General features: G+C 28.6%; 2 protein-coding genes and 1 pseudogene across 3 annotated transcripts in view; 2 read left to right on the top strand and 1 right to left on the bottom strand.

Annotated features, from left to right (window-relative positions):
* Positions 1 to 1,562, top strand: part of LOC112594389 (inactive peptidyl-prolyl cis-trans isomerase FKBP6-like) — a 7,521-nt gene extending 5,959 nt beyond the window's left edge. Inside the window, exon 2 of the mRNA XM_025339147.1 lies at positions 491 to 1,562. Coding sequence (XP_025194932.1) covers positions 491 to 1,530 — 1,040 coding nt within the window. The 3' untranslated portion in view covers positions 1,531 to 1,562. The remainder of the gene's footprint in view (positions 1 to 490) is intronic.
* A 1,327-nt stretch (positions 1,563 to 2,889) lies between these two features.
* On the bottom strand, positions 2,890 to 8,878 carry LOC112594460 (dynein assembly factor 5, axonemal). Of its 2 annotated transcripts, XM_025339253.1 has the most exons (13): positions 8,287 to 8,878; positions 8,033 to 8,216; positions 7,315 to 7,460; positions 7,146 to 7,234; positions 6,844 to 6,987; positions 6,424 to 6,778; positions 4,770 to 4,931; positions 4,528 to 4,692; positions 4,326 to 4,453; positions 4,121 to 4,262; positions 3,873 to 4,058; positions 3,025 to 3,172; positions 2,890 to 2,923 (listed from the first exon to the last, which is right to left on the bottom strand). In XM_025339253.1, coding segments are annotated over exons 1-13 (2,442 nt in total). In that variant the 3' UTR covers positions 2,890 to 2,922. The 2 variants fall into 2 exon arrangements, with proteins under 2 accessions (XP_025195038.1, XP_025195037.1); XM_025339252.1 differs by lacking the exon at positions 2,890 to 2,923 and having other exon boundaries at positions 2,977 to 3,172.
* Positions 8,879 to 11,119: 2,241 nt separating this feature from the next.
* LOC112594472 lies at positions 11,120 to 11,601 on the top strand (annotated as a pseudogene).
* The last annotated feature ends 3,887 nt before the right edge of the window (positions 11,602 to 15,488 follow it).

Raw genomic sequence — 15,488 nt, forward strand, 5'->3', positions numbered from 1 at the left:
GTTACGTATTGCTCATTGACCTATTAACTCAAGTACCACAGACTTTTATCAATATTTAAAGGTTATATACATTTAGTAATACTACCTATATTACTTAATTATAATCACTTAAAATAAAAATATAAATAAGACGTGAGATGCTGAGCTGATAGTGTCAATTCACTCTTAATATTAGACAAAACACAAAATTACTGCTAATACTGATTTGTCTTTTGTTATATTACATGTTTGAAATATGAAGATAAGACAAGAAATATAGATTTTAATGTCTCTTAAAACTATCTTTATCTACAAAAGTACTTTTAAACTTTTTTTTCATTCCAATATTAGCTTTATCTAAATTAACAGTAAAAAAATACAGGATCTTAATTTTATAAAACTATATTGTTGAATGTTTAAATTAAAACATCTGATAAATTTCCATGTATTCACTTAATATTCTTAGTTGATTAAATAGTATAAATTGCAATTATTTTTCTTTTTTTTGTAGGAATCGGTCATGTTGTACCTGAAAACTATATAGTTTTTATACATTATATTGCTTATGTATCAAACATTCTAGAACCATTTGATGTAACATATATTCAAGGAAGACGACCTAAACGATTTACATTGGGTAATGGTGAACTCTTACCAGGATTAGAGTTGGGTATAAAAACAATGACTACAGGTGAACATGCAAGATTTATAATTAAACCAGAATTAGCTTACAGAGAATTAGGATGCCCACCTCGCATACCACCAAACTCAACTATTCTATTTGATGTCCATCTTGTTTCCTTTTTATCGCCTGAAAATATTACAATCTTTGACAGAGAAAATTGCGATCCAAACTTATTTAATAAAAATCTTATACAAGTAAAAAAATTACATCTTGAAGCTAATGAATTGTTTAAACTTAAAAATTTGGAAAAAGCTATATATAAGTATAACCGAGCATTGGAACTACTGCATTTAGCAGGGTGCAAAAATAACAATGAAGAAATAGAAATGATGAAATATTTGAATAAACTTTATACAAATTTGAGTTTGTGCTATTTAAAGCAATGTGCTTTTAATAAAGTATGTCGTATGGGTATAGAGGCTATGAAATATTCAGAAAGATTTTCCAAACGCTCAGCAAAATTATTTTTTAACTGGGGTAAAGCATTACGCTTACTTAAAGACTTTACAGAAGCAAAGAAAAAGATTCAAATTGCATTGAAACTTGAACCTCAAAATGAAACAATTCTTAATGAAAATTATAAATTAGAAAAGGATCAAAAATTTCATCGTAATGTTGAGTTAATTACATTTACAGATGAAAATAATGCTGATGACTCTACAAGGTTAACTCCTGAATTTTGGGAAGTGTTCAATACACACTTATTTGAATTTTATAATGGTGATGATGATGTATTAACAGTTATGTGGAACAAAAACCCAGATGATTTTGAAATAATCAAAAATAAAGCAAGTGCTTATGATCTCAAAGTTCACATTATCACAAAAGCTGGTGTTCAGACAAATTGTATTGCTATCCAAAAATAAATAATTATTAAAGTTAATTTAAAAGACTTCGTATTACTATAAAATATTTGATTTTATATGATAAATTAAACTTTATACATTTTAAATTTAATAACCTGGTTAATTTTTAATAATTCAAGTCAAATACTCAAAAAATATTATTAGTATTCAGCTTATTTACAATCTAAGCTGGTTATAAATAATGGAAACTTCGACGTATTTGTTTTATTTTTATTTTTTTATATAGAAAATTGTCAAACAGTAATTTATGAAATTTATGCTGTCAAGTCAATAAATTGCTAAATGGATAAAAAGATCACAACTTTTAATTAAAAAAAAAAAAAAAAAGCCAAAACAAATCAATCAACACCAGATTTAATGAAAAACAAGTTTATTATTAGGCAGTAACTCATTAATGCTCAAATGTTATCGTTCTATGAAATATTTATGATTAATGCTTGACAGAGCTCGCAATGTTAAAACAAAGTCTTAAAAGTCTACATAAAAAATGTACTCATTAACAATGATAGATAAATAATAACTTGAATTTTAAACTCTGTGTACAATACATCTTTTTTAATACTATTCTAGACCAGCGGTTCTCAACCTAGGGTACACAAAATTATCTCAAGGCTTATATGAAAAAAATTGACTAATGGCAAAAATGTTGAATTTGTTTATTAAAAACAATTCGTTTCAAAAATATTTATTATATGTTTTTAAAAATGAAAATTCATGTCACAAATTATAACTCAACCGTCAACTTATCTATATAGTAGATATAGAATTTAGAATGTAACAGAATTTTTTTTAATATTTTAAATGTAGTTAATACATGAAAAAATTAAAAAATTATAATGAGGGATACAATCCAACAAAATATTACATTTAAAGGTACAGAACGAAAAAAGGTTGGGGACAGCTATTTTGCTATTTTAGACCCATTCTCTCCAAAATCTTAATATTGATTACAATCTAAAAAATTAACAAAAGCAAGACATTTCTATAATATTCTATGCTTTCATTAAATCCCTTTATTCTTAACTCATTAATTACCAATTAACATAATACCTGGTAATTATCTTAAGTTGCCAAAAGTAAAAAAAGTAAAGTAGACATTTGCCATACTAACTATTAAGTAAATAGTTAAAAAAAAAAACCAACAGTTAGTAAGACCTGTGTGGCTTCTTTTTCAAGTAATTTGTGATATATATATATATATATATATATATATATATTAAAAACTTAAAAACATTTACCTAAAAGTATAAAAACTTGTTAGTTACTAAAAAATTAAAAATGCTGAAATACGTCGAATAATATGTATATGAAAACAATGATTGCATTTGTATAACATTAATGTAAATTATATAGATTAATCAGCTTATGAATATTTTGAATTAGTTAATCCTGTCTGAAAAAGATGAAAAAAAATGTATATATTAACAATATTTAAAATTTATAGAGCAAAAAAATAATATAGTAAACATAAACAAAGACAAAAATTAAAAATACTATTCAATGCTGGTGAGTGTAACTTGACTTAGATTTTCAGACAAATAATCCATTAAGTTTTGAGCAAAGTGTTTATGAGAAAACACGTTCACATTAATATGTTTAATAAGAATTTCAGGCTTCATCCAGGAGAGTTCTTTTAGTAAATCTAAATGTAAAATACCAATATATATAAATTAGAAATCAATAGTCAAAATAATATTAACATTAATAAATTAAACGATCCCTGAAAAAATCAGTGTTTAATGAATTCAAAATCACAAATTGTTTTATAGGTGATTACCATTAATATCAAAATGTTATTTAATACTATTTTAAATACAATATTAAATTGCATACATATTTTTAAATCAATAATTATTATTTTTCATTAACATAATTGACATCAATTAATATTTAATTTAATAAAATTTAAAACATGTACATTTATAACATAAAAAATGATTATGCCAATAATTCAGAGATCATTTTTAATTTATACTATTATTAGTTTGGAGCGGATTTTATTGTAATTATAATATATTTTTACATAGAACTATAACAATTGGTATCTGGTTACATCAAGAGTCATGAATTTCTGAGTAAATTGGTCCAAATAAAATTGTATGTATTTTCACATAAATGGTAATTTGATTATTAATTAATAAATACATAACTTGTAAATATATTAAATTTTTGTTTTTAATGTTTTAAAATTGATTTTACATAGATACAAGCATTTGAAATGACAAATTTATCAGTGTAATCTTAAATACAATTTTTTTTTTACAAATTTATGTAAATATATTGACTTTATATGACAATATAATCCATTCTCTAATTATTATTAAAACATAAATAATTATTACCAAGTATAGATTGCTGAATATCTTGATCATCTAAAAATATTACTAAGGTTTTATATAATTGAGCAACATGAGCTTCATAATGAACCATATAATCATTAGGAAGAGGTTGGGTATATATTGCTTTGATCAGATTAATGGCTTTGAATCGTGTATTTCCTGGGTTATCATTCAAACGAGCTAGTGCAACTAAATTTTTATATTATACAAAACAGTGTTTTTAACTACATTTTTTTTTTTTTTTACTATACCTCTAGTGACATTGTTTATTATGTCCGCATCTATTTTATCTAAAGTTTTGGCAGCACAAATTAAACAATGTAAAGTATCTAATGCATATGCACGAGTTTTATAATGGTTATCATCAGCAAGAGCCAAAAATATTGGGAAACTCTAATAACAATTGAAATAAAAATTAAAAAATATACTTTATCATAGGTAAAAGTATATACTTACTAGATTTAACATTATTTCATTAAAACAAGTAAATTTTTTATTGATAATTTGTGCACACAGACATGCAGCCGCTCTTAAACTTTCAGCTGTCTTACCAGGTCTCCACGTTAGAATAGGAAATATAATAACTAGAACATAATCAAATAATTTATATATTATATTATACAAATACTATTTCCTACTTTTAATAATGATATTTTACCAGAAAGAATTTGCCAAAGTTGTTTATCATTGAAAATATCTTTATCCACGCATGTATTTATATTGATTATCATTTTCATAAGAAATTTTGGATCTTTATCAAGATTGTATAATGTTTTTGTAAGAATCTGTAGATATATTTCATAACAGCTTAAAATTACATATTCTAAAAAAAAGATTATTAATGATATATTAATGCATAACTAATTAATGTAAGTATTTTCAATTTTATAGTATTATTACCAGCATCTATTGTAATTTTGTCAAGAACTTCTCTTCCGGGTGAATGCACTACCCATGAATCACAGCTATCATTAAGTTCATTTAGCAATTTTTCACTATGTGTTTTAAAAAGTTGTTCCTTTGTTTTTAGTTCACACATATTGATTAACTTTTGAAAGATAACTGAAAATAAATATAAATTAAATATTTTTTCTTAATTACACATTTGAATACACTATTTAGGTATAATATTTTTAATATTAATACATTTTTGTTATATATTTAGATCAGAAAATTCTAAACTAGAAGGCTACAAACTCATTTTGAGAGTAAATTTTTAAAATAAATATGAAAATTTTCACAATTTGAAAAAATTATTTAAATAAATATACTTAAAATACCTAAAGGTGCCATGGGTCAAAAAGGCTGAGAATCTCCAACATAGAAGAATTTGAAAGGGAAATGCAAGTCTACCTAATGAGTAGTCTAATTTACTTAGCATAAATTGTGTATTAGATTTTTAAGTTAAATATGTCACTTTTTTATGTACCATAATAGAATATAGTGCAATAGTAAATAATACAATAGTTCTTCCCTACCTTTTAAGTAGCATTGCCCAAATGTTCCATAAAAAATCTGTCTATTTCTAAAATCATTGTGTCATAATTAGACATGATAATAAGAAAACCCTTGATGAAAATTGAGAATATTTGGTCGTCATATGAAATAACGCTAAAATACTTGTCATTTGAATAAAGTTAATAATTAGAATGGTACAATAGTTTGGTGTAAATTTTGTGATTAATATACCTAATATTTATAGTTAATAAAACATTAACTTTTTGTAACACACTAATCATTTACAACCTACAGTTTGATAAATGCTAATCTATAAAATTAAGATTTTTACAGTATGTTTCATTCAAAATACAATATATTGTAGTTAAATGCTATTGAAAATATATTTTCTTAAATATAATTTGAAACTTTAAAAAAAATAAATATTTTTTTACTAATGTTTTGAGGGTTTTAGTTTTTTTAAAATGACAATATACATTTTAAAAAGATAAGTGTTAAAGTTATAATTAATGAATATTTAACAAAAATTGAAATATGTTGTCATTTAGAGGGGTAGTGACGGCATGAATAGCTATTTTATGAGGTGGCCGCCTCATGCAAAACTATGGATGGATATTCCAACGACTCCAAGACCTAGACAGCTAGTTTATAATTTATACTCACATATTCACATACGATATATACAACATACATACGACATACCTAAGTAAATATTAGGTGCTCTGCGTTACATTATTGAGAAATCGTTTAAATATAGATGAAATATGAATGAAAAATTAATGGGTGGATACTTATTTAAGGTAGTTGCTTCATAGGAAAAAAAAGTTCACGCCGCCACTGTAGAGGGGTAATAACTGAACAAAATCAAAAACAATAAAATATGTTATTTCTTTACAAAAATATTATGAACTTAAAATTAAGTAAAATCACTATTTTTAAATACATTTATGGCTTTAAAAATAAATAATGTCTTACATTAAAATAATCACATACACATAAATGACTATTTGAATAAGTTAAATTAAATATTCAATTGTATTGTAATAATATTTAAATTAATCCCTAAATGCTTGTTCATAAAAAAAATAGCACTTACAATTATTGTCAAATTGATCCAAAGTTGTACTTTGTACAGTGATGTAAATTTTAAATAATTCATAAGAAAATTCTTGACAATCTGGTTCGCAAGCTACTAACACATACTCAATAACTTGAAGTAAATATTTTTTAAATAAAGGATCATATACTTCACATATTTCTGGTTTTTCCAAAAAAATAATGATAGATTTCACATGCGTAGATAATTCTACTGGGTTGACATTTTTTAATAGTCCAGATAAAATGATCAAATGACCTACATGTGGCTCAGTATCACTCATTGTAGGCAATAAAAATTTCAAATATATACTTGGAGATATGAAATAACTCATAATTTCAGCAGCTCTTCGAACCTAAAAATTAATATTTTAGTATTATTTATTAATTTATATATTATTATTTAGTATTTAACTCTCACGTGATTTGATGCAACATGATCTGGTTGACGACAACATTTAGTCATGGCAGTTAGTAATTGATTTAAATGTTGTATTACAGAATTTTCAGCATTCAATGCAACAACACATAACAATTGGCCTGATTTAATACTAATATCTTCTTTCTATAAGTTTTGTAAAATTAATGAATTATGTAATATTACTTTTTAATTATAATTATAATTATTTGTTATATCATTTTAACTATGGTTTAAGCATAATGTATGTTAAATAAATAAATAATTATAATTAGAAATGATATAAGTAAACAGATAATATTTACCCAATCATCTAGTTCCCGTATTATAACTGGGAGTAACTTTAATACTTCTCGAGTAACTAATGTACGGCAACCCAAATTTGGTCTTTTAACTGAAATATAAACATTTATATTATTAAATTATTTTATAAATTCATAAGTAGATTTATAATTATGTAAATAATATACTAACCATTAGGAGGATAATGATCTAAGTGATCTGGTAAAAAATCTAATTTTTCCTTGAGTTGTACTTCATTCTCACTAATATACTGATTTCCAATTTCATCCCAAAGACGTTCAGCTTCTTCACGGTTTGGTGGATGATCATCAACTTGACTAAAAAAATTATTTTTATATTAATATACATTAAAAAAAAAAAATTTCAATTTCAAAAAGGTATATATTTTTGAAAATTTATGATATTTACAATTTTTAACATTATTTAAAGGATTTATTTTTTACTCTTCCTTGTTGGTAAACTCAATATTAACTTTTGATTTTTATGACTGATAACTAATATTTTCTAATTGTATGGTTCAAATGCTCAATGTTTTATACATTGATTATTTTAAAAGTATATTGTTTCGGATAATAAAATTAAAAATTAAAATTTGATAGTGAGTTTTTATTGACTTTTTTCACTCATTCAATGAAAACTGTCAAAATATTATTTTATTCACAGATATTAATTATTTTACTACGCACATTTAATTAATTATATAAAATGGGATCAATTTATAAAAATATTGTTTAAGCTAATATATTTATATTAAATCTGATATATGGTCATCCTAGTTGTCATGGATCTTACATTTTTCAAAATTATTACTTTTAGAAATGTTGAGATTTCATTGTTAAAAGAATTATTTTTTATAAATGTATATATGTCTTAAATAATTAAAACTTACGCTGTTAAAATCAAAGGAATGAGTTTTGGAAAATATGAATATCTATCTGGTAGGTTTAACATCCAATTAGCAACAACACGACATAGAGCTAATCGCACGCCAACATTTTGATCAAAAAGTCTATTACTGATAGAAGAACATACGTCTGGAACTTGTTTTCCATTACTATACATAATAACATAATCTAAAAATATAAATACATACATAATATAAGTTTAAGTATTTATAAAAAGATTAAAATTTGATGAATTTACTAAGGGATTGAATTGCAGTATATCTAATGGCCGATTGATGATAATTTGTTGCTTTTAAAAGAGGTTCAACAACCAATTCAGCCACCATATGAAAATGTGTTTTAGTAGCACTGGCAAGTTCTGCTACACACAAACAACTATCTTTTTTCACTGCAGGACATGAGTCTAATATGCTTTTTGTTAAAATACTTATCATGTCATCCAAACATGGCAAAATCATGTGCTCATAATTTTTTATGACATCCCTCAACAAATGTATGTACAAAAGTTTTACTTCTTCAGAGCTTTCCAACATTGATATATTGCCCATACGCTTGTGTATAATAAAAATAATAGATGTGATTTCTTCAACGTACCCAGCACACACTAAAGTCCTGACTAATTGTATAGCAGATTCGCGACATGCTTCTGATCCATCATTCAAACACGGATATACGAATGTTTTTACAGCCAGCATAAAATCCGGGGACACCTCAAACTTTTCGTCACTCACGACCAATAATAATTGATCCAAGTTTTGTTTTCGAACCTTTCTGTTTTCGCTTTGTAAGAGTTTAAAACTTTTATCACACATGACAGTATAATCGCCCATCGTTTGGTAATCGGCGTTCACAAAATTCTGTAATTGATGTAAATAGATAACCACTTCAATTCTTAGTAATAACTAATAATTGATTTTTAATTAACAATAATAGTATAGGTTTTAACTTGATCAAACATTTGAAATCCACCGGTTTGTCACCACGACACCTTATTAGCGCCATGGCAATGTTATCAGTAGTTATCTGGTAATCACTATTTTCCAGATAAGAGATAACAAACAATTCGTAGATCACCCATAGGGCATATGAGATCACCAACCGGCAGTGAAATTCTATAACATGTCCATAGACCTTATAAGGTCTATGGTCACGGCACATTTTTTACTATTCGACAATTTTATCAAATAGTAAATATGCGTAACACTTCTTCCAAACATTGTTGCCAACATCAAAAAATAATAATTTTAATTACGGTAATTTTGTTATTTAGGCTATGCATCAAATTGCTAAAAATAACGTGAATAAAATGAATTTTATTATTGTTAATAAGTAATAACAATATAATAAATAATAAATAATAATATAAATTATCATTATATCAATCACTTAATATATATCTAAATGGTAAATAGTAAATAGTAAATATGTACCAACACAGAACGTTTCTACGAATATCTTTAAGGTAGATTTACTTAATTAAGTTTTATATAAATACGTGGTGCTATTTATAAGCTATTATTAAATTTAAATTATTTAATAGCACGATTACACGAGTATTTGAGTACTGTACTGCTATTAATTGTTATACATTGTTTGATTTTGGTGTTTGGTCGTTTACTCATTTGATGTTACTGTGTCAGTCACTACTCACTACTCACTACTTAGTACTCATATAGTCATTAGTCAGCATGCATTCAGCAGTCTATTAGTTATCGGTATTCCCTATTCTACATTAAACTCACATGTAACACATATTATAGAAATGTTAAAACAAGATAAAGGTATACAAATAGTAAAATTTAAATTAGTTATTAATTATAGTCACAGTAGTTTAATGCTGTAGATTATATTAGCACAAGCCAACAAGATCATTTTCAAATTATAAAATAGTTTCAAGTATCTAAAACTTACACTTTTAAATTCGTTTGAGGATAAATTGTTATTGTTACGCTTGTTTGTGTTATTTTTTTGAATTTTCAACTACATAATTACTTACAAATTTTCGTAATTTTGACATAGTTCGTAACAATTTGAAGTTTATGTTGATTTGGAAGTTTTATATAATCACTTGGACTCATTGAATAACAAACAAATCTTTCCAAATTATTATAAACCAATTAATGTAGTAACAACTTTACCAATTCATTCCGTTACTTGTGAAAGGTCATTTTCCACCATGAAGAGATTGAAAACATGGATGAGTTAAAAATGTTCCAAGAAAGATTCAGAAGTTTAGGGTTAATTAATATTAAAAAGAACATATTAAAATGTATGTATTATAAGTATTAAATGACTGCCAAATCTAACAGAAGAATAAATTTAATAGTGTAGGTACCTGTTACCTAGTAAATAATATATACAAGTGTGTTAAATAATATTTTTATTTAATGTAGGGGATTTTCATTAAAAATTTTAAAGGGCTTGAGTCCCCGCCAATGTAACTCCCTATTTGCGCCTATGACTATGTGTCGCTCTTAATCTTTTGTTCTGCTCAATGCATTAAGATAAATCGTGTGGCATTTTTTTGTGGTTTCAATGCAATACTTTCAGTCTTCAGAGTTATATGGTTTTGGGGTATGTGACAGAACACTAGAATTAGGTTAGCTCCCATAGCTCTGTTCTGGAACACGTTTCCACTTAAGAACCCTTCCTGCAGCTAAATTTTTTCTTCCTTAAATTTCAGTTTTACGTCTGGATCCAGTGGCGTAAACTGGGTCGTGCAAATGCAGCACTTGCACCACCACGACACCACATCTTAAATGTGGTGGTTCAAAGGTATGTTTTTGCACCACCAGAAAATCATTGAAATATATAATATATAAACAGGAACGTCGTTTCAACTTAAAATAAATAAAAAGAAATTGTTGATTGTTTTTTTTATTAATATTATAAAAATAAAGGTTTTACTGTTAAAATAATTCAAAATGTATTTATTATTTAAAGAAATATATGGAAAAATATATAGTTTATTGGGAAGGATTTTGCTTAGGAACTTAGATTATTGATGTGTTGGAAATTATAGGTTGAGAATATGCCTCTGCACCACTAGAAATTGAACCCAATTTACGCACTGTCTGGATCTATCTGTTGGTTGTGTACCAATGCACTTGTTTCTAACCAATTTAAATTTCTCGGAAGTTGGATCAAGGCCAGAATATTTGCCAAATGTCATCATAGCTGAAAAAAGACTAGCATGTGTCTTTACATTCTTCTTAAATGAATTACTCATTGCTTAAATTCCAGTTGTAAAGTGAGTTTCATCTGATTTTATTACATCTCTCATTTTTTGTACTATTTCATCAAACATTTGTAGACCATTACTAACAGTTTCACTTTCATTATTTTCCATGTTGTCATTTTCTTTAAGTTTAAATCTCATTGACTATTATATCTTGAACACAGTTTATGTTAATATTTTGTTTTATTTCGTTTTCAGTATTTACAAATATTTAAATGGATTGAGGTTGCTTTAGAATTGAACCATACCACCCATTTTCAATTTCTGAGCTTTCAGTGGCAATTATATGTAGTTTTTTTCTGGATTCTTCATTAGTTGGTAAACAATGCGTGAGATCAAAATTTAGGCTTGATGCAACAATTATCTGGTGTTTGCAAGGTTTAACAGTACAACCTTCTGGACAAGAACAAATCTCTAAATTCAGGTCTATATGGTAGAGTGTATTTTTATGGTTATTTTTACCTCATATATTGATTCTAAATCTTTAAATTCTAAATGTTCTTTTTAGGATTCAGTTAATATTAATTTTTTTTTTAAATATTGTGCAAATAGATTAGCTGCAACATCTAACAAATTCATTTCATAAAATGCATCAAGATCGTTAACAATAGAGAGGGCTGGTGAACTCAGTACCAACCAGTTTGGCTTCCGAAGAGGTTGCTCTACTGAGGACGCCATCAATAAGGTTCTTGACCTGGCTAGGTGGGCCAATCATGGACCCTCAACAAATCAGGAACTATGCGTCCTAGTGGCACTCGACGTGCAGAATGCCTTCAACTCTGCGCCATGGAAGCACGTGGATAAGCTCTTCGACGCAGAGGAGTCCCTCGATACCTCTTAAAAATTTTACGGTCATACATGGAAGATCATACAATTACCATTAGAACATCTGATGGGAACAGCACTGACAGACCGGTCACAGGGGGTGTCCCGCAAGGGTTGGTCCTCGGCCCCACATTGTGAAATGTATTCTACGATGACATTCTCAGGATGGACGTTCCGGAGGGTGTTCAGCTTGTCGGCTTCGCAGATGACCTAGCCCTACTCGCAGTCGGAGAGACTTCAGACACCCTGAAGGAGGTGGTCAACCCCACATTAGACGCTATTGATGGCTGGATGGGCGCTCATGGACTTCAACTAGCACGGCCCAAGACAGAGGCCATCATGCTGACTAAGAAGTAGGCGTATCGGGATCCGGTGTTCGTTGTAGGGGGTCACACAGTTCCTTTGCTAAGGAAGTTGCGATACCTGGGACTCCATCTGGACTCACACCTTACATTCAGTGGACACTTCACTACTATATAGGGGAAGGCGTCCCAGGCAGCGCTGGCTATAGGACGGCTCATGCCCAACCTTGGAGGATCCTCACAGTCTAAGAGAACGCTGCTAATGTCTGTGGTGAACACCAGGCTGCTGTACGCCTGTCCAACGTGGGCGGAAAGAGCATGCAAGTACACTATTTGTCGAAACCTTATGATTCGGGCACAGAGGATTGCGGCTCTCAGAGTCACGAGGGCGTACCACTCAGTCTCGGCTGAGGCAGCCTTATTCCTGGCGGGAACTCCTCCGGGCGATCTTCTTGCTTTGGAACGCAAAAGAATCCAAAGTAAACTTGACGACCCGGATAGAGCTGATTCAAAGGATGAGATCCGGAGAGCAGAGCGAGACATCCTGCTTGCTGCCTGGTCGAACAGATGGAGTCGGGGCGTTAGAGGAGCCTGGATGCGCACGATTCTTCCGGACCTGATAAGATGGACGAAAAGGTGTCCCAAAGACCTCACGTTTCATGTAACGCAGGCTCTTACTGGACACGGGTGTTTCAGGTACTACCTACACAGAATGAAGCGCGCCCCTGATGCGGCCTGCCTGTACTGCCAACACCCGGAGGACACTGCGGAACACACGATATTTGATTGTGCTTACTGGGATCCGCTTCGGCTGCCAGTGAAGATGTTTGTTGGTAACCGAAATATAACCCCGGGAGACGTTCAGGATTTGTTGTGCGGCCCCTCTAATGTCCCGTCCAGCGAGAACGACCGGCTGCAGGCTGCCTCCCAACGCGCCACTCAGTCCTTTTATGACATGGTTGACAATATTTTAAGCTGCAAAGAGCATGATGAAAGGATAGCTGAGGCCGAACGAAGAGCGAATGCAGTGGCAGCCGCTCCAACTGACTGAGCACACGAAGATGCACTTAACAGCGGGCCGTGATTACTGACGGACTTTATTATTTATTGTATCGCATTGTATTGCTTTGTATTGTATCTATTGTATTAATGTTTATTTTTAAAGTGAAGATGTGCATGTATTAACGTTTTTTATTATTAAACATTAATAAACAATGGCAGCAGAAGAGTAATAGTGTTCACACAGATCCTCCTCTGCTGACGGTTCAAACGGGGGGGGGGGGGGGAAGAAAAAAGATCGTTAACAATAAAAAACAATAATTGTACAGGAAAATATGCCTTTGTTCTGTCAAGTATTGAATCTTTTACAACCTTAACTCCAGCTTCACAGACGATATTTGTGTTTTGTCCACGTGTAATCAATGACTCTTAAGCAAAGCGACCATTCATCACGTCGCTGAAATAAACCTACTATATAAGTCTCAAACCTAGAATATTGTGATGTCAAGTCATCGTTTGTAACTTCATGGTAAAACATTTCTGATTCTTCAAAAGTTTTTGAATACATTTTTTTAATTTTGTGAGTATCAAAATTGAAGGGTCCGGTGCAATAACAAGGTATCTCCACTTTTTTTCGAAATGCATGTTTTAACATATTCTAATAGTGGAAAAATTTGTCTACATTTCGGTGCAATAACGATATATCTCCGACTATTAAATACGCTAATATCATACAAAAGGAGATATCTGGTTTTAAATGTTCTGGGCAAGAACCAGGTATCTCCGGAGATACCTTGTTTATGCTCAGAAAGATGGCAACACTTTTATTACTTTTAATTTATTAATTAAGTATTAATTTTTATGTTTTTATGTACGCAAATATTTGGTGTCAACTAATACCACATTATAAGATTTTAATATTATGTTTCAACTGTTAAAAGGATTATTATTATGTTTATGTTTTATTTGTTTTTATACATGCTCAAGGTGTTATGTTATTTTCAATTTGTTTCTTTTTGATTTATTATATTATGTTGTGAGTAACAACAAACACATTTTTATCATTTTAAGATATATTTTCTATTTATTTATTATGTGCTCATTAATAGGTACTAATATGCTCATGATTATATTCTAAAATGAAATATCCTACCAAAGTAGTTTTTTTAAGTATTTTTTTAGTCGTAAAGGATATCAAAGCTACATTAATGAATGCATAGACCAAAGTTTTACTTATATTTTGGGTCAAAAAACCTGGTATCTCCTTAAAACACATAGTTACTCAATTTAATCATTATAAAAGGTTGTGATAGGTTGGATGATTTTGATTATAGGTATAAATTACACATTATAAATGTTTTTTGAGATTATTCAATACATATGATGAAAGAATTTCTGAGATAAAAAAAAAACAAAAAACATGGATTTTAATTTTGGGGTAAGAACCCATATATCTCCACTAAATTAAACTTGAATTAATTAATTAAAATTATTCAAATTTATTTAAAAGTAATAAGGCTTTATGGAATGTTATATATACATCCAAAGCATAAAAAATCAGTTTTGGAAACAGTAACATGATGAAAGGTGGGTCAGTAAAAACATTTTTTATGTCTCCTGAACAATTTCAAAAAGTGGAGATACCTTGTTATTGCACCGGACCCTTCAATTACAAAATGTCTTTCTTATTTTCATATTGTTTAACCTTTATACAAATATTTCAAAAAAATGTTATTGATTGATTATTGCCCATATTGTATTAAGAATATTTAAAAATATTTTTTTTTAAATATAATTTTTTACAGATGAATTTGTCTAAACCAAGGCTTAAACCTAATTATATTCTGTTTAAGCTCGTGGATAGTAAATCGATGAATACAAATCATGACAAAGAATTGCAAAGTTACATTCTACATAGGTAGTACCATTGATTATAGAATAGACTATTCTATAATAAATGGTAGTACATAACTTAGTATATGATTTGAAACTTATTCTGTAAGTTTGTAAAATTTAAATACTAAAATTATAAAATATATAATATGGTTAATTATTAAAGTAAATCATTATCATCAA

This window comes from Melanaphis sacchari, unplaced genomic scaffold (assembly GCF_002803265.2).
Source record: "Melanaphis sacchari strain LSU unplaced genomic scaffold, SCAv2.0 Contig22_pilon_pilon, whole genome shotgun sequence".
Lineage (NCBI taxonomy): Eukaryota > Metazoa > Arthropoda > Insecta > Hemiptera > Aphididae > Melanaphis > Melanaphis sacchari.